Source organism: Elephas maximus, chromosome 3, assembly GCF_024166365.1.
Source record: "Elephas maximus indicus isolate mEleMax1 chromosome 3, mEleMax1 primary haplotype, whole genome shotgun sequence".
NCBI classification, from domain to species: Eukaryota; Metazoa; Chordata; class Mammalia; order Proboscidea; family Elephantidae; genus Elephas; species Elephas maximus.
Genome location: NC_064821.1, coordinates 40,449,988 through 40,474,272, shown reverse-complemented (window position 1 = coordinate 40,474,272; position 24,285 = coordinate 40,449,988). Strand labels below are relative to the sequence as shown.

Sequence of the window (24,285 nt, the reverse complement as noted above, 5' to 3'; positions counted from 1 at the left end):
CTGAGCTCCATGAGGGGTTAGGACGCCCAGCACCATGGGTCTCACACCAGCGACTCCATCCTCACCATCTCAAGACAGGGGAAGGGGCTCAGAAATCAGGGACTTCCCTTTGCTGCCTGCAGGCCCCCACGAACCCCAGTCTATCCCTCCTGTGCTTCCAGACTCCTCCTTCTCTGCCTGTCTGAACAAGCAAATCTGTGAGCCAGGCCAGAAATGGGGCGGGGGGGCAGGGGAGGCAGACCTGGTTGCCCCGCCCCCCATCAGGGCCTTAGAACAACCCCAGGAAGAGGAGGGGGCAAGGTGGAGTTCCCAGAACCCTCTCTGGGGTCTCATCTGTACCCTGCAGTACTCTGACCAGCAGCCCGGGTGGCAGGCAGGACCCCAAGGGTGAGCCCCACAATGAAAGGACAGTGGGTCGGCCCAGCACCCAAGCACCCACTCTGGCCCACAGAGGCCCACCCACAGTTGAGCTATGGGGCAGAGAGGACAGGCTCCTGGTGGGGGTGAGGTGGGGGCTGCAACCCCCCCCCCCACTTCATATCTGACACACCTCTTTTCCAGAATCCGAAGGGGTAACGATGACCACCGTCATGGAGATGCCTCATGGCGAGGACGAAGTGGAGATCCAACTGGGAGAGGTCAGGAGGCCCAGCCACCCCCACACCCACACTACCCAAGTTGGGGCAGCCATACATCTCCATGGCAGCCCAGCCCCGCTCAGGTTTCTGCTCGACCTGAGCCAAACGAGGCTGTAGTCTGACCTCTGGCTGGCTGCCTCTGGGCAGCTTGGATCTCAATGGCACTAGGCGAGACCTGAGCCACCAGCCTGCTTCCTGAGGGGTGGGGTTGGCCCAGTGTGGGGAGACCCTAAAGCTGGTGCTTCCTGGGCCAGAGCATGAGGCATGGCGGGGGGAGGGTGGGAACAGGGTCAAGCTGTGGGGCAGGTGGCCTCTCAGCTGCGACCCTGCTGCAGGCATAAACCCTCATGGGGGAGGTCCAGGCTGGGCAAAGCCCCTCAGCCTGCATCTGTGTGTGGCCCAGTGGCCACCCCAGGAATGTGTCATGGTGGTCAGTAGAAGGCCCTTAGGTGTGTCTCTCCCTGTGCAGGTAACAGAAGGTGAAATTGGCCCCTTCAGCTCCATCAAAGTGCCTGTCATCTTCACCCCAATCATCCCAGGAGAGGTCCAGACCAAGTTCAAGGTCGTGTTTAAGAATCCACAGTGCCCAACAGTGAGTACTCCTGCTGCTGCTTCCCACGCTTCATTCCCACCACATAAGCCTCCACTCAGGCTGAGCAGCAACTCACCTTTGCGCTGCACCCCAACAGCCACAGGAGCAGTTGCTATGATCAGGTGGCTGGTTGGTGACACAGATGGTTAGCAGCAGAACCAACATACACACACAGACACACATGCACACACACGTGCATGCATACACATGCACACACAGTACATATACATGCATGTGTACATATGATACACATGCACACGCACATGTATGCAGACACCATGTACGTACATGTGCCCCCGCACACACAGAGCCCTTACTTTTAATCCCTAGAAGTGTCTTTCTTAATTTCCAGTTAAACTTTTATTCATTACTTTTTATCATTTATTAAGTTTATTAAGTTAAATTATGATCAGAGGGTATGATCTGTAAATGACCTGTTTTTAAAGTTTGTTAAGGTTTTCTCTGTGACCAAAAGCAAGGTAGATTTTGTAAATGTGATGTGTGCTTATGAAAAAAGTGTATTTGCTGAAGGGCTGTAAACAAATTTGTTAACAGGATTATTGGGTTCCTCTGTGTTCTTCCCATAGTATCTATCTTCCCTTGTGATTATGTTTTTAGCAAGTTCTCTTTACATTTCTAATAGATGGGCTTTGTATAGCTGCTGTATTGTTTGGTGCATGAACGTTTATAACTGCTTTTTCTTCCTCATGAGCTGTGCCTCTCATCAGCACAAACACCCTCTTCATCCTGCTGTTTGCGTTTTCCCTCAAGCTCTGGCTGGTCTAGGATGATGTTACAACCACATCTGCTTTCCTTTCACATTTTGCTCACCCCGCCCCATAGTCGTTCTTTTTTAATAAATTATGCCCTGGTTTTGTTTATCAACCCAGATGATCATTCTCTGCCTTTAATGAGAAAATCCAGCAGGTTCACAGAGTTTAATAATGAACATGCATTATGTCATTACTGCCATCTTGGTAAATTTTTTTATCTTTCAACATTCGTTCCTCTTTTTTAATTTTCTTCTTTTCATTGAGTTGCTACTTATTCCATTCCCCCTGTGTTATTTTGGAAATTCTATTTTTCCATTCCACTCACAGCTCGCTCTCCTTTCCTACCCTCACACTCAGTCATGACTTTCTGCTGCTTCTTTGGAAAGAGGAGAATCTTCCAAAATGCACTGTCCCCCAGCAAGGTGCCCTGCCAACACTTTCTTGTTGTTAGTTGTGAGTCAGCTGCAACTAATGGTGACCCCACATACAACAGAACAAAACATTGCCCAGCCTTTCGCCATTTGGTCCATCATTGTGGCTATTTCGTCAATTTATCTCACTGTTTCTCTCATTTTTGCTGACCTTCTGCTTTACCAAACACATGTACTTTTCTAGAAATTGGTCTTTCTTATGTTTGTTGACTGTATCCTAGTTTCATGCTTTGTTTTGTTTTGATATGTCCAAATGGGTTGCTTGAGTGAGCTAGCTTGATTATTTTCACCTTTGGAGCTCTGACGTCCTGTCACCAGATGGCTAGAGCTGTTATCAGGTATATGAGCTTATGAGTCCATTTACTTTTCTTGTGTGGCTTCAGCTCAGGTGTCCAGGTAGCTGGTCATCAAGCGTGTGGTACAGGCTCTGTCCTACAGTCTTAGAGGGGCAGGGGTGTTTGGTGTAGATACTGGTATCTGGTTGCAGCAGGGGGTCATGCTCTGAACAAGGAAGAGGGCTGAGAACCATCCCCCGAGTGTATCTGAGGAAAGCATGTCCTTGTTCCTTAGAGCATACAAGTGGGTGGGTTCTGCAGATGGACCATGGGCACCCAATCCTCTTGGTTGTGAAGACTGGGAGGTACCAGTTATCCTTGGACCCCTGTCGCGGGTGGCTGGGTGACCTGAGTGGAGCCACCAGTCCTTGTGTCCCTGATGTGGGTAGGTGAGGACCCTTTTTAACAGGTAAAGCAGTGTCAAATATCACACACCCACCTCTCCATGGCACAGCTTAAACAGTTGCAGTCTGCCAGCAAGGGCCTATTCTCCTGAAATAGGCCCACACGGGTCCATGCAGAGGAAAAGTTATTCAAAGTCCACAGAACATTTATGCCTGGACAGGAGCCACTTCTGTCCTGCGCTCCCCAGGTTAGTGGAGCTGGCAAATTATCTTTTCCCCCTGTTGTGAATTTATTCCTTCTTCAAGGCCGAGAGCATGGCTCAGGGTGCTCAAATGGGTCTACCTCAGGCCCAGGGAAATCAACAGCCACTAAAGCCAGCTTGGGGGCAGGGGGCATGGTAAAATATACACAAGAATTTAGCTTTTGGCGAGAACACCGTTCTTCTCTGGGTCCGGAGGTATGAGTAGGCTGTGCGGCTGGCTGCTTCTCCTGAGGAAACTGTGGCCGAACGCTAGTACCAGCCCACCACAGCCGCTCCCGGGAATGGTGCCTGAGGGCTCCTGGCGATTCAGGTCCGGTAGCTCCTCTCTGCTTCTGAACCGACTCTCCCTCCCGCTGCCGCTCAGTCCATTTTCTAACTTTACCTTTGATGTCCAGGGCTCCTAGCTTGTCATAAATACAATTGTTTCACTTGATTTTTCTGGTCTTTGTTTTAAGAGGGATCGCTGGAAGCATCTGGCTATTCTACCATCTTGGCCCTACCTCTGAAATTGGTCTTTCTTGATGATGGGTCCAAAGTAAGTGAGCTGAAGTCTCACCATCCTCACTTCTAAGGAGTGTTCTAGTTCTGTTTCTTCTAAGACTAATTGTTCTTCTGGCACTCCATGGTATGTTAAATATTCTTCACCAACACCCAGTTCAAAAGCATCAGATCTTCTGTCTTCCTTTGTCATTGCCCAGCTTTGGCATGCATATGAGGTAATTGAAAAAAGACTATGGCTTGGTTCAGGTGCACCTTAGTCATCAAAGTGACATCTTTGTTTTTTTTAAAACTTTAACAAGGTCTTTTGCAGCAGATTTGCCCAATGTAATACATCATTTGATTTCTTGACTGCCGCTTCCATGGGCGTTGATTATAGATCCAAGTAAAAATGAAATCCCTGACAACTTCAATCTTTTCTCCGTTTATTGTGATGTTGCTTATTGGTCCAGTTGTGAGGAGTTTTGTTTTCTTTATGTTGAGGTGTAATCCATACTGAAGGCCGTAGTCTTTGATCTTCACTAGCAAGTGCTTCAAGTCCTCTTCACTTTCAGCAGGGAAGGTTGTGTCATCTGCCTATGTCAGGCTGTTAATGAGTCTTTCTCCAATCCTGATGCCGAGTTCATCTTCATATAATCTGGCGTCTCAGATTATTTGCTCAGCATACAGATTTAATAAGTACGGTGGAAGGATACATCCCTGCTGAACACCTTTTCCAACTTTGAACCACACAGTATCCCCTTGTTCTGTTTGAATGACTGCTTCTTGATCCATGTACAGGTTCTACATACCAAAAAAAACCCACTGCCGTGGAGTTGATTCCAACTCATAGCAGCCCTACAGGACAGAGTAGAACTGCTCCACAGAGTTTCCAAGGAGCGCCTGGCAGATTTGAACTGCTGACCTCTTGGTTAGCAGCTGTAGCACTTAACCACTACGCCACCAGGGTTTCCAGGTTCTACATGAGCACAATTAAGCGTTCCAGAATTCCCACACTTCCTTATGGCCAACATAAAATGAACTTTCTGGAACCTTTTTATTTCTTCCCCTTTTCGGCCCTTGACCCCTAGGTTTTATGCAGCTGTCATTAGAATTGTTAGAATTTCCCTCCCACCAAACCCCCATTGTTTCAGGAGCTCCTGTGCACAGGCAGGCTCATACTCACCCCATCTCCTCTCCCCAGCCCTTGTCTGATGAATGAATCACCAGGGTCAGCAGGAGACAGGTGACACCTGAAAGCCAGGCCATCTGAGAGGGGCTGTTCATAAGGTGGCTGGCTTTCAGCAGACGGACGGTGCTGCACCCACCCCCAGAGCTGGTTGTAAGCATTTGCTAGCACGCCACCATCTCTACATTATGTTGCCGCTTTTCCCTTCCAGCAGCTCCATTTTGTTGGGCAAGTTTTCTGTTTATTCTGTCCGATCTTCTTATCTCTGACCCCAGAAACAGGTTATGTTTTTCGCAACGCCCCTGCCCCCACCCCAGTCCATGTGTGCCCCACCTTCATGGGCTGGTGGTGAGCTTGCATTTTTTATAATCTATGAAAGATTCATAATGTGCTCACTTTTCTGTATGATGAGTTATATTTTAGTAAAAGTTTTCTTTTAAGCAGCCTAAAATGTTGGTAATTATGAAGCTGATGATGGCAATTCAATAGACTATTTTTTTTATGTTTGGAAATATTTATAAGAAAATGTTTTTAGAAATTATACGACATGAAAAGTGCCACAGAACTTCAGAGCATGGCTTGTTTGATTATTGACCTCCTGGTACCTGAAAAAGTTTAACAAGTTATGGAGCAACGTTGGCAAGTTCTTTGCCGGCCAGCACTCCTCTGCTACCCCAGGCACTGATGTGAGTGTTTGCTGAATTTCCGTTTCCAACCCAGCTGTATTTCAAAGTCGTTGGCATTGCCATCGACGTGCCTGTCTGGGTGCCAAAGCCCAACGTGGACCTGAAGATCTGCATGTATGACCGGCTGTACCAGGACTCCGTGCTCGTACACACAAGGTGAGCCCCAGCTGTACCAGGACTCCGTGCTCGTACACACAAGGTGAGCCCCGGCTGTACCAGGACTCTGTGCTGGGAGAGGCCCTGGGACTGTGCAGATGGGATCAAGCTGAGGGTCTTGAGATGGGAGGTTGTCCTAGATGATCTAGGTGAGCCCAGTGTCATCACAGCGTCCTTAGGAGGGGGAGGCAGGAGGGTTAGAGTCAAGAGAAGGGATGTGATGACAGAGGCAGAGGATGGAAAGATGCAGTTGCTGGCTTTGGGGATGGAGGAGGGGTCCAAGAGCCAAGAGATATGGGAGGCCTCTAGAAGCCCTAAAAGGCAAGGAAATGGATTCCCCAGCTCCCAACTCCCAGGAAGAACCAGCCCTGCGGACTGCATGATTTTAACTCTGTGAGAACCATCTCAGACTTCTGGCCTCCGGAACTGTGAGACAGTCAAATCAGTGTTGTTTTAAGCCACTGAGTTTGTTGGAAGTTGTGACAGCAGTGATAGGAACCTAACCAACCCGCACGCTCAGGTCACACGGCGCGAGCCCCTAACCCTGGATGGGCAGAGGGAAAGACACACATGCTGTGGAGAGTTTTCTGCAGCCCCTGGGCCAGGGACCTGGGGGGAGGGCAGGAGGAGCACAGCTGGGCCAGAAGCTCAGAGAGGGCACCGAGAACAGAAGGTGCGTGCCCTGCATGTGTGCAAGGGCATCCGGGTCCCCGCAGCCCTGTCCGTTTTATTGGTATGTAACCCTCATTTGGAGAAAGGTGGGCAGGTCCTCAGAAGAGAGCACAGTAAACCTCCATGAATCATACCCGTGTGTGTATGTGGCCCCAGGTGAGAGGGCAGAGCATCACTGACCCCCGAAATCTGTCCCCCCATGCCCGTGCTTCTGACCCAGGCAGACAAGGAAGTGCAATGTGCCCCCACTCCTCCCACACAGCCCGCTTCACTGGCAAGCACCTCGTGCCTCCTCCCCCCGCCCCCCGCCCCAAGCCTGTATTGTTCTGCATTCATCTCTTTGTACATCAGGAACTTGAAGGAAAAAGCACAGGTTACCAAGGTTACAGGGCGGGGGTGGGGGGATGCAATTTCCTCCCATGGCTGGCTGATCTGCGAGGGTGTGACAGAGTCAGGGATAAAGCGGTGTCACTAGAGAGGTGGGAGCCTGAAGGAAGAGCTCAGATGTGTTTACTGGGGAGACCGGGAGACGGGGCATTGTGCTTTCTTGAGTCCGTCTCAGGGTGAAAGGGTGTCTGCTTCTGACTGTGTGTGCCATGTGCTTTATCGTAATGGGTGGAGGGACCAGAGGGTCGGATTTACTCTCTCGGTAGCCCCCTTCCCAGGCACAGATTGACAATGTAAGTTTGTTTAAGGATTGCTGTAGTTCAGTACGAGCCATTTGTGGATTTGATTCATTGGCCAGTTTTATGGACAGAGAGGTAGCAAAAGGTGTTAACGCATGTGTTCAAGGAAGGCCCACCAGCAGCATCTGAGATAAAACGTGAAACTGGTGGAGCCGACTCAGGCCTCTCTGTACAAAGGACATGAGGAAGGAGGGAGGCTTTCTACCACTTGGGCCACAGGAGAGACCCTCGTGCCCCGAGGGGTGTCTCATGTGGGGGCTCCCCTTCAGGGCCTGGCTCCCTGTATGTGTCCCTTAGCCGACTTCGTTTTGCCGTTGAATTCTCTGTGGATGGGAGGCTCAGGGCGGTGGGAGTCCAGAAGCTGGGGCACTGGGCAGCAGGCCTGGGCAGCCAGGAGACAGATGAGGGTGGGAGTCTCCAAGCTGCAACTACTGCTTCTGTGTGGACCAAGGACCCAGCACCCTGCGGCTGGACCTTCTCCTTCTTTAGCTTAGAGATCACCCCTCCTGTGGAAATAACAAGGCTCTCAGTGGAGAAGAGAAGCCGTTTACTTGGAGCGGACACGCAGGTGTCAGCCACAGAGACTCAGAGGCAGGCAAGGGTGGGGAGCCAAGAGTGAAGTAGGAACGGCTTCAGTGCGCCCTGAGGGAGGCGCTAGCTGGGGAGACCGGGGCAGGTGACTAGGTGGGGGTATCCCTGTAATTGGCTAGGAGGACATATTCGGCTTTCTCTAGCTGGTCCTGAGCTGGATGGGGAGCAAAATAGGGAAGCACCAGTCATTGACTATGCCCTGGCTGTCTGGGCCGGCTGCCGCAGAGACTCATTGTACAGGTGTCTTGATCATCTAGTGCCGCTGTAACAGAAATACCACAAGTGGATGGATTTAACAAACAGAAATTTATTTCCTCAGTCTAGGAAGATAGTAGTCCTAATTCAGGGTGCCAGCTCCAGGGGAAGGCTTTCTCTCTCTGTTGGCTCTGGGGGAAGGTCCTTGTCATCAATATTCCCCTGGTCTAGGAGCTTCTAGGTACAGGGACCCCAAGTCCAAAGGACATGCTGTTCTCCTGGCTCTTGTTTCTTGGTGGTATGAGGTCTTCGTGTCTCTGCTTGGTTCTCTCTTTTATATCTCAAAAGAGATTGATTTAAGAGATACAACCTAGTCTTGTAAAATGAGTCCTGCCTCATTAACATAACTGCCGCTAAGCCTACCTCATTAACATCATACGGTAACAACAAATCACATCAGATGACAAAGTGGTGGACAATCACATAATACTCGGAATCATGGCCTAGCCAAATTGACACACATTTTCAGGGGACACAATTCAATTCATGACAGCAGATCATGGGTCAGAGTGCCTTCATCACGCTGACACACCACACATGTCAACACGGTCCGGTGTCTGCCCAAGTGGGGGCATATGCGACGTCATTTTGAGGTGTCCAGCCCTCCTCAGGAAGGCTGGCGGGGATTATAAGGAGTCTTAGAGGCCTGTTGATGACCACTGGGAAGTATCTGGAAGGCAGCTAAACGTGAGGCTGGAGAGAGATAGTGCCCGGATGTGGCACGCATCATCAACATGCAGGTACTAGTAGGTGGCGGGCTGGGTGTGCGCTGTGTTGGAGAGCTCTGTGACAGCACAGGAGCTGCCACACCACCCATGGCACCACGCGACAGACCACACCTGGAAGACCCCTCTGATCCCCCTGCACCCATCTCTTCCTTCCCCCATGGTCTCGGGAGGGTGCGCTGGGAGGATGGAACGGGTCACGGAGTCATGTTTCTACAGGGTGAGCCGCCTCTCGAGCACCCAGGCCCCCATCTCAGTCCTCTGGGGCTACCAGAACAAGGAACCACAAAGTTGTTGTTGTTAATTGCCCTCAAGCCAATTCCGACTCGTAAGGACCTGGGTGGCGCATATAGTTAAGTGCTCGACTACTAATCAAAAAGTTGGCAATTCAAACCCACTGAGAGGCACCTCGGAAGTAAGGCCTGGTGACCTGCTTCTGAAAGGTCACAGCCTTGAAAATCTTATACAGCAGTTCTACTCTGTACTCATGGAGTAACTATGGACCACAATGTGGGCAGATTTAAATAACAGGAGTTTATTTTCTCATGGCTCTGGAGACCAAAAGTCCAAATTCAGGGTGTCAGCAGGTCTTGCTCTCTCCTAAGTCTCTGGGGCAGGGTCCTCCCTTGTTGGGTGCAACTTCTGGCGGCCCCAGGAGTTCCTTGGCTTGTAGCTGTATCACTCCAGTCTCTGCCTCAGTGGCCACTTGCTGTCTTCCTGTTCCCCCTTTGTGTCTCTCTGTCTCTTCCCCTCTTTTACAAGGACACCACTTAGATACAGTTAGGACCCACCCTACTCTGTTATGACCTTCTGTTAATTAATGATCACTGCAAAGACCATATTTCCAAACAAGGTCATTTCACAGGTGGGGGGCGTTAGGTCTTGAACATGTCTGGGGGACACAATTCACCCCACAACATTTGCCCCCCTTGTTCCTTCTGCAGGGGCTTCTGCTCTGGGGGTGGAGGGGTAGAGGGGTACAGGAGTGAGAGAAGAGGGGGGAGGCCGGGGGTGTGGGGGTGTGGGCATCTGCCTGCCCCAGGACTGGGCCAGGACCTGCACACCGTTTTCCAAGCCTTGGCCCAGGCAGAAGGAGGGCAGAGCCCCTGGGGGTCCCACCGTACATGCCTCCCAGGTCCCACAACCCCCTGCCCCACAGACCCTCCCTCTAGACTCTGGGCTCTGAGGACTGATCGTTAGCGCCATTTTCCAGTTGAAGTACTTTTACCTTTAACACTGCTGCAGATTCCATTTCAGGAAAACCCACCTCTGGAACCCAAGACCTTGAGCCCCTGTCTCAATGTCCAACATCCTCAGGTCAAAGGCAGCCCTGCGCCTGAGGTTCGAGGTCTGCAGGGAGCTGCGGGGCCACATAGAGCTCCTGCCTGAGACCGGCTACATCCAGGCGTTGTCATCCTACTCGGTGCAGCTCAAGTTCTTGCCACGGTGAGGGGAGCGGGAAAGGGCCAAGGAGGGGGTGGGGGGCGGCGGCTGAGGTAGTTTGTTGAAATCAGAGCTGCCTCCCTGACTTGGCCTTGGCAGCTGCCCATCATAATGACAATGAGCTCTTTTCTTATTTGTACCCATTGCCATTGAGTCGATTCCAACTCATGACGACCCTATAGAGTAGAACTGCCCCACAGAATTTCCAAGGCTGTAATCTTTACAGAAGCAGACTGTCACATCTTTCTCCTAGGGAGCCTCTGGGTGGGTTTGAACTGCCGACCTTTTGGTTAGCAGCTAAGTGCTTAATCACTGTGCCACCAAGGCTCCTTTTTCTTATTTGTGCAGTCCCTGAAATTTCTTATCACGCTGTTGGTTTCGTTTTATAATGAGACGGCAAACTTTTAAACAAGTGATTATGCATTTTGAAAGGGGTTTTTTTGGATTCCTTTAAGTTGCAAATGGCTTATTAATTTAAAACATAATAAATGTACGTATGTGGGTTTGAGCCCAGTTGTTCAGAAACAGGCCGACACCCCCAGTCAGACAATGGTGGTGTTCTTTGGAGTGCTGAGCTGATTCAAAGACTCGGCTTGGAGAGACTCAGCCTGCAGAGCACGGTCTGTCGCCCTGCCCAGGAGTTCTGCCACAGGATCTGCTCTGGAGCTCCATGTTTCATATGTCTCAGCGCTGCCATGATCCAAAGTGCTGTTTATAAATGGTTGTACTGGCATTGCAGAAAATACAAAGGAGAAAAATTACATATGCATGTACTCACCTCTTTCAGACACTCTCTCCCGGAAGATGCAGGGAAATACTTTGACAAGGAGTCCCGAGTCCTGGAGGCCCCGATGACCATCTGGGTGGCTGACCAGGTCCGTGTGGCCCCATTCCGGGCACAGCACCTTACCCCAAGTCCCTAGAAGCTGGGCTGCTCTGGGGGACCATAGTGCTCTGGGAGGCTGGGCTCTGTGCAGAGTGAGCCTCTGAAAAGTAGGGTGCTGGGTCCACAGAGCCCACCATCACCTGCCTTCTGGGACGGGTTCTGATGGCTGATGGCTAGAGGTGTCTCTTGCCCAAGCCACCAAGAGCACAAGGGGGAAGTAGGCGGGTGGTTTGTCGGCCAAAGGGGAGCCTGGATGATCCAAGAGCCTCAAATCCTGTCCAGGGCGGGCTGCCCCAGGCCTCCAAACTCGTGCACAGATATGCACACACTCATATACACACATACAGAGTGGTGGGCACATGTACACACCCTGTGTGCCATATACACAGGCAGACACGTGCACGCACATACAGAAGTGCATACGTGTACACACCCAGTGCACCGCACACATTCACAGCCACACACATACACAGAGGTGCACATTTTCACACTCAACACACCACACATACACAGGTACTCACACGTACACAGCCAGTGCACCACACAGACTTACAGGCACATGTGTGCACACACACATACACAGAGGTGTGCATATGTACACACCCAGTGCAGCAAACACGCCACACTCACAGGCACACTACCACACATATGTGCACTCACATCAGGACAATGTGCCCTCCCACACATGTGCTTCCCCATGGCCACTTGCCTGTGACTCGGCCTCACAGTCTCACAAGCCAGGGCACTCCCAAGAAACCGTGGTTCCTTTAAAGACAGACTCTGTGTTCCTGAAGAATTGGTGTGCCATGCCCACAAGGCAGCAGTGGTACTCGTTCTTCGTCATGGTGCCTTTGCTGTTCCTGGGAACATTCGGAGTAAAACCTACTGCCGGTGACGGGGCATGCGTCTTTGCCCTTTGTACCCAGATCAGGCCTGTGGGGTTCATTGTCCACGCCATCGTGACCACCTCGGACTTGGAAATCAGCCCCTCAGAGGTGGATTTTGGATACTGCACCATCTACGAGGCAATTAAGACCAACATCACCCTCCACAACCACTCCCTCCTACCCCAGGAGTTTGGGTTCGTTGGACTTCCCAAGGTACCTCCCGTGGTCAGCCATGGCTGGGGGGCTGGGAAGGGGGACCAAGCGTGGGAATGCCATGGGGGCCAGGTCACAGGCAGCTGCTGCCATGGGCCCCGGTCCTAGGTAGCAACAGGCCTCAGACCCTCCCCTGGACTCCACTGCCACCTGTGTCTTTCTGCCCATCCTCTCCCTGAACCCCACCCTCTACCATGAATCTCTGCCTTGCCCCTTCTCTCTGCCTCTTCCTCTTGGTTTCTGTCTCTCCTTCCCTCCTTGCTCCGCCACACCCCTGAAGCCCCCTCTCTGTTGGATTCCAGACTCCTCTCCCCACCCTTCCTTCCAGAACTCATGCCTGCCCGGGCCTTACAGGGCAGGCAAACAAGCCCAGCCCCAGCCTCCTCCTCACCCCTCCTGGGCTGCCTCATCACTGATCCTGCCGTCCACTCATGCACACACCCACACACCCATTGCATATCCATACACACCCATCACACCCATCCGTAAAAATGATGTGGTAGAGGAGTCTGACCTCCTGTAACTTCTCAAGGGGGAAAGAGAATCAAAATTAACAGCTTAAGGCTGATTCCTATGAGGTGGAGGTTAAACACACCTCCACCCTCCAACCTTTTTACCAATTCTGATACCAGCTGTCCGTCCCGTGGCACTGTCTACTTCTCTGCTGGGTTCAATAATTCATTTGCAATGGCCACACAGAACTCACAGACCATACTCATGGTTATGGGGTTTATTAGGGAAGTAACAGGTTACAATTCAGGATACAGTTCTTCCATCAGAATAGCCTCTTTTTCAGCCGTGCCTGCAGGCAGGTCTCTCTCTAGCCCTCGGCCCCTCAGCCGAGCCTCTGCCTTGCTCGGGCAGGTGTTACAAAGCTCTTTAGTTCTGTCAGTAAGTGCCAGGAGGCACTCCACTCCACCAGTAAGCCTCAGCCTGAAAGCACTCAGTGGATTGGCAAGCCTATCTCCATTGACAAGTACCTGGAGGCACCCCACTCCACCTGCAAGCCTCCTGCTTTGAAGGCAGTCAGTTCTCATGCTCCATGGGCTGCGAAGTTCGCCTCACCATCTCTTACCAGCTTCCTGGTTCTGCTGCCTCTGCTGCCACCATTTCTCTACAGCTGCTTCTCACAGTCTTGCCGTCCCCAGTGGTACAGCTCCTCTCTCCATCTCCTGGGTCTAGGAGGGTCTCAGCGAAGGGAACCTGGGTCTGTATGATGTGCTCCACTCCCATCTCTTCTTCTTGATGGTAGTCAGGTCTCCCCTTTCTGCCTCTGGGATGGCGAAACTGACAAATCCCCTCATTACAGTTCCATACAATTTATTTGCATGGTCCCACCCCCACAAGGGTGTCATGCACCTTGTATTATTAGCAAGCTGTCCAGTCCAGCCCCCTTGGTGGGCCACAAGCACCTCATTTGCATACCCCCACCTAATCATTGTGTGGGAGTCACAAAGACTATGGCTACAAGAACCATATTAAGTAATTCACTGCACTGCACCATCACACACTCATGCACATATGCACACATCGCACACTCATACACTCTCACACTTTCTCACACACACACTCACACACATCTCTGCTACCTGCATGTCCACACAGCTCCCTCTGAGACATTCCCCCAGCCAAGACCAACAGTTTTCATTCTGGCATCAATGGCTTTTTTCATTTGCCAGTTCGTGGACATTCAGCCGAACGATGGGTTTGGGACGATCTTGCCACTGGAAAGTTTGCAACTTGACGTGATCTTCCAGCCCACCAAGGCCAGGGAGTATAGCTTCGAGCTGGTCTGCAAATCAGAGATTAACAGGTGAGGCTACCAGGTGAGGGCCATGTGCAGGGCCTGGCACATGTAGCTCAGGGCGACCTCCCCACCTACCCTTGTGCCACCAGCCTGGCTTCTGGACCCCACCTGCCAAGAAGTCTCAGCAGTTGAACGTGGGGCCAGGCTGACCACAGAGATGGGCTGCACAACACCGCAGACCTGGGCAGACAGAGACAGGCCTGGGAGTTTGGCTGACTTTCACACTGGCCAGCTCACCTGTGTGTGCATGTGTGAGTGTGCATGTGTGTGTGCATATGTGTGAGTGCACTGTGTGTATGAGCACATAAAAGGGCGTTTGTATGTGAGCATGTGTGTGCATGCATATATATGTGCCCATATGAGTTTTATATGTGTGTGCATGTGTGTATAAGTTCATGCCTGCATGTGTGTGTGAGTGCATGTGTGTATGAGTATGAGTTTGTATATATAAGTGCATGTGTGTGTTTGCACATGTGCATGCATGTATGTTTACGAATGTGTGAGCATTTGAGTGTGTGTGCATGTGTGTGACTGCACATGTGTGAGTATGAGTGTGTGCAAGTACATGTGAGTGTGCTTGTGTGTATGTGAGTATGTGCAAGTATATGTGAGTGTGCTTGTGTGTATGAGGGTGTGTGAGTTTGCATGTGTATTATTGCATGTACGAGGACTTGTAAATGTGTAATGTGTGAGTCTTTGTGTGCATGTATATGAATGCATATGTGAGTGCATGTGTGTGAGTGTGCATGTTTCAGTGTGTGTGAGAGTTGCATGTGTGTAGAGAGCACCCCTCTAGCAGCAGGGGGATCTGGACATGAGCCTGCTCTGAAACACTGCATGACTTGAGGGGTCCCTGATCCTCCTTAAGAGAAGGGAGAAGGAGGTCATGGAGGGTGGGGATGAAGCAGGAAGGGGAGAAGCACTCTGTAATAAGGGCTGGTTCTCACTGCTAGCTTCAGTCATCCGCCTCAAGTGAAAACGTTTTGGTTCAGAGGCTGGGAGCAGTGTGTCAAACCCCGGGGGACCCTGGGTGGGGATGTGAGTGTGCGTGAGGACAGCCTCAGAGATGGTGTCAAGGCCCGCCAGAGGCCCTTCCTCCCCTCTGTGCTTGCGCCCACTCCACCTGCCTCTCCTTCCATCTCATTCTGTCTCCACCGTGTTCCCAGGTTCACGCTACCCTGTCCTGGCTGGACCTCAACAACCAAGTGAGGTCAGGTCTAGACAACTGAGTGAAATCAGCCTGGCTAGTGGCTCCACAGTATGCCAGGACCTGCTGGAAGGGGGAATGGGTTCATGGGCAGTGTGATATTATGGGGTGAAATGAGAGTTAGAGTCGCAGAGAAAAAGCACCTTCCAGTGGGGGCTCCTACCATCCCCCCTCAACCCTCTACCCCTGTTCAGTTTTTTCTCACCCTCTAACATACTGTGAATGGGCCAGTGGTGGTTCAGTGGTAGAATTCTCTCCTTCCATCCAGTAGACCCAGGTTAGATTCCCAGCCGTGCATCTGCCAGTCAGTGGAGGCTTGTGTGTTGCTATGATCCTGAATAGGATTCAGTGGAGCTTCCCCACTAAGACAAACTAGGAAGAAAGGCCTATCAATCTGCTTCTGAAAATCAGCCAGTGAAAACCCTGTGGATGACAACAGTCTGATCTGCAACTGATCATGAGAATGGCACAAGACCAGGCAGCATTTAATTCCATTGTGCATGGGGTTGCCATGAATCGGGCTGACTCCATAACAACAACATACCGTGAAACTTTGGTAGCTTGTTTAGCTCTCTCCTGGCCCTCTGGAAATAAGTCCCATGAGAAGAGGAGGTTTTGTCTGTTTTCATTGTTAAGGTAAGCCAGTGCCCTATAACAGCATCTAGCCCATCACAGAAGCGCCATAAATATGTGCTGGATGAACAAATGTATGTGTTTAATTTTTAAAGAACTATCTACATGCAAATTGAAACTGCCAAAAGTTAAGACAGGAGCCATCTGGCAGAGGGCTACGGAAAGTTCACGTCATAAGGCCTCAGTAATTAAACAGCATGAAGGGACAAGCATGTCCCTGCCTGGTTTCCCAAATGTGACTCATGTACACCAGTCCTTTCTCCTGGAGTGCCCCTCAGGGATGTCCAGTCCACTGATTTGATCCCCTCCTCACTGCCCCTCACCCCCGATGTCCTCTCCTGCTTACCAGGTTACCCTCCAGCCAAATGGAGTGTAGCCCAACTTACCCACACACACTTCCCTGCATCATACTCAACACAGCCTCCACGGCTGACTTCTGATTCTCCACCCTCCACCTCTGCAGTGACAGGGAGAAAACCTATAATGTGCTGTCCACCTTCCTGGAAAGCTCATGTCCACTGCCTGCCCACTTTCCTGGTAAACTCATGCCCACTGCTCAAGGCTTCCTGGCCAGCCACCCCCCATCCCTCCTCCTGGGGGACCCATTCACACCCCCATCTTTGCACACTCGCTGACTCCTTTTAATGGGAGTAGCATTTAGAGACCACAGTCTCGATGCTGGGGTTGCTCATGGATGTTGGTCACTGTTTCCAGGTCTTTTCAGTAGACAAAGCTAGGAGATAAAATACCTCAAAAGTTCACACTGACACATCCAATTCAAATTCAGGACTGTCTATATCTGACATCTTCCATGTCTCCTATCTCCCACACTGAGAACCCTCCTGAGAGAATTCAAAATATCACATAACTACTCATCTGTTTTATCCCATGTTTCATACAAAATCTCATGAAAGCAATATCAGCACTGCCACAACAATATAACAAAAAACAATGTAAACATGTTTCCATATGCTCTCCCCATTCTTTCTTCATGTTTTATAGTTGTATTTTACGTATGTTGACAAAGCATATAGCTAGTATATGCTATAGTCTCTGCCTTATGTCTCACATCTGGTCTTAATTCTATGGGTAATTGTACGTGATGCTTACCACTAGTCCTATGTTGAGGTCTAGAGACTATGAGAATAGAGCTCATTCTCTGTTACGTTGCTAAAGAAGAGTTTGTGGGAACAGTACTCCCTGATTTTTTATATGTTGATGATAGTTTGCCTGTGCCTTTTATTCTTGAAAGTTTGTTTAGCTGAATAAAAAGGCTTATGTTTTCTTTCTTCCACTGTCTTCTGGCATGAAGCATGTCTGTCAAAATCTGATGACATCAGATTTTCTTTTTTCCTGGATATTTAAAGACATTTTTTTCTTTTTATTTAAAATTCAAGAATTTTATAAGATTACATTGCAGAGTTGATTGTTCTTGATTGATTTTCTCAGGTACACAGTATTTTTCAAAAATTTTTAATTGCATTTCAGGAAAGCGTCCTTGAATTTTAGTCCTTCATATCTGTTCTATTCTCTTCAGTTTCCTTCTTTGGGATCTCCTGTTATATGTATGATGGATCTTCTTTGCCTTTCTTCTGTGTTTGCCACTGTCTCTTGAATTCTTTTCATTGCTTTTTTCTTTTTTAATTTTTAAATACTCTACCTTTTAATCTTATATTTCTCTTAAGGAGTTATCTGCTGTGTTCCTTCATTCATGAGTTTCTTTTAGTTGAGGCTTCATTTCTGAAATTTCTTTTATTTGTAATTCTTTCCTGAATTCTAACACCTCATTTCTCAGTTCTTGTTGTTATGATTTATGTAGCCACTTCCTATCTTGTATTTCCTCAAGCTTTTTAGTGCATTTTGAATTACTGCATTTGCACTTTTGAGTCTTTCATGGCACATCTTTCTGGCATGTTTTTATTGTCTGATTAAGTGTTTTCTGCCCCTTATTCTCTTTTGTCTTATAACAACTTGATTTGTGATTTGATCTTAATCTTGTTTAATCCTAATCTTTTTGCTCATTTTTATATGCAATTACTTTTCCTGGACTTCTACAAGGGGCCCAGTTTAGATAGTTTTTCTAACTTCTGGCCCTCGAGCTCCATCTCCAGCTTTCTTGGCTCTATCTTTTCTGTTCCCTTCCCCCCTTTTATTTGAACCTTCTTTTTGCTTTGTCTTTTATGCCTGTCCATTACATTTGGACTTCATTCCCAGAAGTTTCTCAGTAGCATGGAACTTTGCTCTAGGAGGGACATTTTTTCCTTGCTGCACACCCATTTTGGGACCATGCACATCCCTCCCAGGTCCAGCTGCTGGTCTAAGATGGGCTCCCTGCACCTTTGAGTGAGCATCTCTTGATTCCTCAGGACTTCTCAGCCTGGCAGATGTCTTGTTGCTCTCCTCCTTTTCTCCTGCACAGATGCCAGAAATAACTCCATCCACGGTGGTTGAATTTATTAAAGTCTATTGGACACCCTTCGTTAGTTAAGGAGTCTTCCTTCTATTCCTGGTCTGCTAGAATTTTTTTTTTTTTTGGCTCAGTTTGGCATTGCCTCACTAACCCTGATTGTGGATCTCTTCACCATGCCTTATCTAAGATTAGGCACCATTTTCTCTTAGTTTTGTCTAACTTTGGCATCAGGTGTGTAAAAATGGCACAACAGTGTCATCAGACCTCCTCTAACATCACAAGGGGAAAGGAGAATCAAGATCAACAGCCCAAGGCTAATTCCCATGAGCAGAGGTCAGACATACTTCCTCTTTCCAATTCTTTTCCTATTTTTACCAATTCTGACACCAGCCATCTGTCCCATGGCGCTCTCTACTTCTCTGCTGGGTTCGATAATTCATTGCAATGGCCACACAGAACTCACAGACAATACTTATAATTATGGGGTTTATTAGGGAATTAACACATTACAGTTCAGGATCAGGAATGATTCAGGATGCAGTTCTTCAATCAGAACAGCTTCTTCTCAGCCTTGTCACAGGCAGGCCTCTCTCTGGCCATCGGCCTCTCAGCCCCTCAGCCCTGCCCTGCTCAGGAAAGTGTTACAAATCTCTTCAGCTCCACCAATAAATGCCCAGAGGCACCTCACTCTACCAGTAAGCCTCCTGCCTGAAGGCTGTTAGCCTTCTTGCTCTGTGGGTCAGCACACCCACTGTAGCCACCTCACTCCATGGGCCAGGAAGCCCACTGCACTGTTTTGCACCTGCTTCCTGGCTCTGCTGTGCTGCCATTTCTCTGCTCCTGCATCTTGCTGTCTTGTGCTATCTCCAGTATTACAGCTCTCTGTCTCCTAGGTCTAGGAGATTCTCAGCGCAGGGACCCCGGCGGGTCCAAATGACATTGTCATGGGTTGAATTGTGTCCCAAAAAAATATGTGTCCAGTTGGTTAGGCCATGATTCCCAGTATTGTGTTGTCACCAATTGTCAATCTGACACAAAGGGTCCTTGTCTTTTCCCAAGTAAGAATATACACGAGAGACAAACTTTATCTTCAGCAAGCTTTATTTTCCTTGAGTCAAGCAAATGGCATCAGCAAGGATCTAAGCCTCTCTAAAAGACTGACTCTAAAAGGGAAGCAAGGCTAGGGCTTGTGTGGGTTCGGTGGAGACAATAGAGTAATGAATATTTAGTGGGCTTCTTTCAAGGGGCAGGTACTTCCCAGAATGGCAGTGTATGTTAATCAGGTTGCACATGCATCTGGAATCTAAGATGAAACTTGCTGATATTTGAAATGGAGTGCTCTCAGCAGCCCTTGGCATCACTTATGGAATGTAGCACAAGTGCACTTGATCTTCGGCACTACATCGCCATCTTTAGAAGGCTAAGGAAGGTTAAACAGTGGTCACACTTTGTTCTTCTGTGCATGAGGAGTCTGTAAAGGAGGAGGGGACTAGAAAAACACTAAGAAGGAGATAGTAATTCATGGGTTGTTTCGATCTTATTTCATGTTGGCAGGGTGGGTTCCTGCTTACCCAACTTTTAAATGGTAATATTTTAAAAGCTCTTTTGTTCCACCAGCACAGTTAAACCTGTCTGTCTCATGACAGGGTGTGGTTTCTGTTTACCCAATTTCTAGATGATAATCTTTTAACAGCTCTTTTGTTCAGCCACTGGCACAGCTAATGCTATCTGTCTCAATCCCCCCTGAGAGATTTCATACTCTTTATTCTTAAAGGGAACATGGGTGAAGGTCTCTTCTTCTGTAACTTCTTCATGCTGGCAAATGGGTGCTGTGCTGCCTAATAGAGCAGAAATCTCTCTCTGCCTGTTCTAGAGATTTATAGGAACTAGGGTTATTTATAGCTGAGACTGGTTGGTATCCCTGTAGCATCATGACCTTTATTTGGAATTGCTTAAGCCTGGAAGTCACAAATTTGACCAGTAGTTTGAATAAACATGGGCCAAACAAAAGCAATAAGAGGATTGTTACTGTGGGTCCCAGAAGGGGAAGGAACCAAGTCAGGGAAGGCAGGTACCCCTTAAGCTGGTTCCAGATATTGTTACTCATTTGGGTATGGGCTGTCTTTAGCCATTCAGCATGTTGGAGGATTCTCTGAGCCCGAAGCTCTACCTCCCCAGAGGTATTAACATACATATAGCACGAGGTGTTTGCAGCTGTGCAGATGCCCCCTTGTTCAGCCAGGAGGAAATCTAAGACAATCCAGTGGTCCATGACCATGTTGGCTAGCGAATCCAGGGACTTCTGCAGGGCCAACAGACTCTGTCTGGGGTCAGTACTGACTTCTTGAAGGATCCCAGACACATTTTGGACCTGGGCATTATTATAAACACTGTGAGTCTGGTGAGGGCTCTAACTAACGCAGTGATCCCTAGGGCTATAAGGGTAATAGTCTCCCTTTTTCTTCAAGTAAGGACTCTTGAAGAACCTGCGTTTGGAGTTGAAGAGGCTTGGAAGATTGTAACTGTTTTGTTGTTAGGTGTTACAACACCCAGGAAGCAGCCAGCATTCACCACGGCCAGGTCAAGGCATCCCAATGCCCAGGTATAATTATTTTTGTCTAGGCAGGCAAACCAGAACCCCCTAGGGACACATAGGAGTGGGCTATGGTCAGTGTTGTGTAGTTTTATAGAAGTATTGACATTAAGCAACCAAGAAAATAGGGAGCTGTTATGTTGAGTCTGGACTACAGCATAAATAATTGGGTTTGTATTGAAAGGTCTCCATATTCTGGGGCTCTTAAAGGGTTGTAAGAGCCAGACCTGGGAAGTAGTTGAAGGGAAAATACAGATGGTCTTTTGTGGAGTACAGTCAGTGGTAGAACTTGTTCTATTAAGGTGCAGCACTTGGAATGTGGTGGAGTTGAGTTGGTAACAGCTTAATCGGATGCCTGTATTAAAAGGGAGCTTTGTGCAGAGCCATTGGTGTGTGCCACCTTCTTGCAATCTATCAGTTAGAATGCAACTCCGTTCATGAGTGTAATTAAAGGAACTTAGTATTTGGGTGCCTAGTGGGTCTTAGTTTAAAGGTTCTATTTATTGTTTTGGTCATAGGATAGGGAAAGTTTCATTGGGTTGAACCATAAGGCATGGTTAGAAAATATCTTCCCTACCAATAGGAATAGCAGCTGTGTGTAAGACAGGGTAATAGAGATATATGTATGCATTGGGAGTGTCAGAAAAATTTGTGACTGGAAAAACCTCAAAAGAGATGTGGCTGGTCGTGGCAGAGTGTCGTTCATGAAAACACATCCAACAGTTAGTTAAGTTTGACCCTGAGTTGTATGCCTGGACTAGTCTGACTAAATGAGTTGTCTTCCCACTGTCCTGCTACTCTGTGCAAGAGGAGAAGTAGCAGGAGGGAGAGTATCAGTTTCTTGGCCATTTAGGGTTACTTATCTGTCCTTTTGAACAAGAACCGGAGGTCTTCGATGGGGCTGCAGGTATATTCAGGTAGGGCCTCTTCTGGCTCCCTGATTTCCTGAGGAAGATAAGGTTTAAGCCGAGAGTTATGAATCCATGGTTTTATTCCCTTCAGTTTTATGGATACTGGAGTAGCTAATATGACCTGGTGAGTTCTTTCCCATTTCTCTTGAAGTTGGTCCACCAGAGACCCTTCTTCCAGGATTTTAGCAAGACACAACCCTTGGGTTTAAGGGTGGTATCTTCACCTTTAGTGGGGGCGGGCAGTATTTTATTTCCATATTCTCTGAGGGCTTCCTGCACCTGGCCTAGATTTATAACATACTGCAGGGCATTAGTTTTTTCAGCGTCAAAAAAAGGTCTGTTGTTAATGATGGCGTTCCATACAACATTGCAAAAGGACTGAGCTTTAACTTACTCTTGGGGGCCATTCTTATTCTTAACAGGGCCACAGGCCACATCTGTAGCCAGGTCTCTTGAGTTCCCTGACAAAGTTTTGCCAGATGTCTTTTAAGGGTTTGGCTCATTCTTTCTAGCTTTCCCGATGATTCAGGATGCCAGGCGATGTGTAGTTTATATCTAATACTTAAAGATGATGCTAGGCCCTGGGTAATCTTTGCTATAAAGGCGGGGCCATTGTCACTTTGGAGCAATTTTGGCAGACCAAAACGGGGAATAAGTTCTTTGAGGAGGGCCTTACATATCTCAGTGGCTTTTTCTGACCTGGTGGGGAAGGCTTCGAGCCACCCTGTGAGCATATCTACGAAGACAAGCAGATATTTACATCCTTGCTTAGGAGGCATCACAGTGAAGCCTATTTGCCAGTCTTCTCCCGGGTATAAGCCTTGGTGTTGGATTGGTTGGGCCAAAGGAGGGGGAATCGGGTGGTTTTGTGGATTTTTACATAGGCAAGTTTCACAGGCCTTTACCACTCATTTGACTGTTCTTTCTAGGCCTCTTCCCTTGGCTACTCTTTTTAGTAGATTAGTTAGGGCTTCCTGTCCATAGTAGGTGGAGTCACATAGGCCCTTGACAACTTTCCAAACCATTGGGCTAGGGATTAATATTTTTCCTTCCTCATCTTCAAACTGTCTTTCAGAATTTGTCTTGTAGCCCTGGGCCTTTGCCCAGCTCTGTTCCTCTGCCTCATATTTTGGACCTTCAGTCACAACTTGGCTTGGAAACAGTCCTAACACTGGTTCAGGTGTCATAGTTATGGCTGCCTGCCTTGTTGTTTGATCAGTCTTCCTGTTGCCCTGGGCTATCAAAGTATCTTCTTTTTGGTGTCTCTTACAGTGCATCACTACCAGTCTCTTAGGTAGCTGTACTGCCTCCAATAGTTTTAGTATAAGTTCCTTGTGTTTGATAGTGGAATTTTGAGCTGTCAACAACCCCCTTTCTCTCCAAATTGCTGCATGGGTATGAAGAACAAGGAATCCACACTTTGTATATAGATTGAGGACCTTATTTTGTCTTAACTGTAAGGCCCGAATCAGAGCTATAAGCTCTGCCTTTTGGGCTGAAGTACCAGGTCGTAGTCCCTTCATTTCTGTGACTTCACAAGTGCTAACAATTGCATACCCTGCTTTCTGCTTTCCTTTTTGTACCAGACTACTCCCATCAGTGGGTTTTCTAGTGGTGTTCCTTGCAAGTCTTCTCGACTAGACTAGACCTGCTCTATTGTTTCTACACAGCTATGTTCTAATTCTGACGTTTTGGTGTCGGGAAGTAGGGAAGTGGGGTTTAGAGTCTGACATACTTTTAGGGTATCTAACAAAATGGCCTAGCATTGAGTAATCCAACCCCCAGACAGCCATTGGTTTCCTTTTATTTCTAGTACTGTGTGAACTTGATGGGGTGTAAGAATTTCTAGGGGTTGACCTTGTGTAAGCTTAGAGGCTTCTTTTACCCATAGGGCAGTAGCTGCCACAGCCCTAAGGCGGCTGGGCCATGCTTGGGCAACTGAATCTAGCTGCCTTGAAAAGTAGGCAACGGGGTGAGTTGCAGGGCCCACCTGTTGGGTCAGGACTCCCAGTGCAAGGCCTCATCTTTCATAGAGATACAATTTGAAAGGTTTGGCTAGATCAGGGAGCCCTAATGCAGGGGCTTGGCACAACTTAGTTTTAAGGGTCTGGAATGCCTATTGGTATTCTGACCTCCATTCTAGGGGCCCTTTCTCCTCTCCCTTTAAAGCCTCATACAAGGACCTGGCTATAAGGCCAAAGTTGGTATCCATATCCAGTAGAATCCACCCATGCCCAAAAATCCTCTAAGCTGTTTCCGGTTGGTGGGGGTAGAAAGGGACTTAATTACTCTTTTTCTGTCGGGGCCCAGCATTCTGACCCCTGGAACTAGCACAAAGCCCAGATACTGAACCTGCTGTTGTGATATTTGGGCCTTCTGGGGTGACACTTTGTAGACTTTTTCACCCAAGAAGTTGAGGACAGTAACTGAGTTAGCATCTGAGATTTCTTTGGTTTTGCTAGCTATGAGGAGATCATCAACA

The 24,285-nt window shown here is 48.6% G+C and overlaps 1 protein-coding gene across 5 annotated transcripts in view; it reads left to right on the top strand.

The window, feature by feature from the left end:
• The window catches only part of CFAP74 (cilia and flagella associated protein 74), a 111,956-nt gene that overhangs the window by 60,872 nt on the left and 26,799 nt on the right, over positions 1–24,285 (top strand). For all 5 annotated transcript variants that reach the window (XM_049877641.1, XM_049877640.1, XM_049877642.1 and 2 more), the window contains 7 exons: positions 562–638; positions 1,108–1,230; positions 5,763–5,884; positions 10,131–10,259; positions 11,044–11,131; positions 12,069–12,242; positions 13,922–14,055. In XM_049877641.1, coding sequence (XP_049733598.1) covers positions 562–638; positions 1,108–1,230; positions 5,763–5,884; positions 10,131–10,259; positions 11,044–11,131; positions 12,069–12,242; positions 13,922–14,055 — 847 coding nt within the window. The remainder of the gene's footprint in view (positions 1–561; positions 639–1,107; positions 1,231–5,762; positions 5,885–10,130; positions 10,260–11,043; positions 11,132–12,068; positions 12,243–13,921; positions 14,056–24,285) is intronic.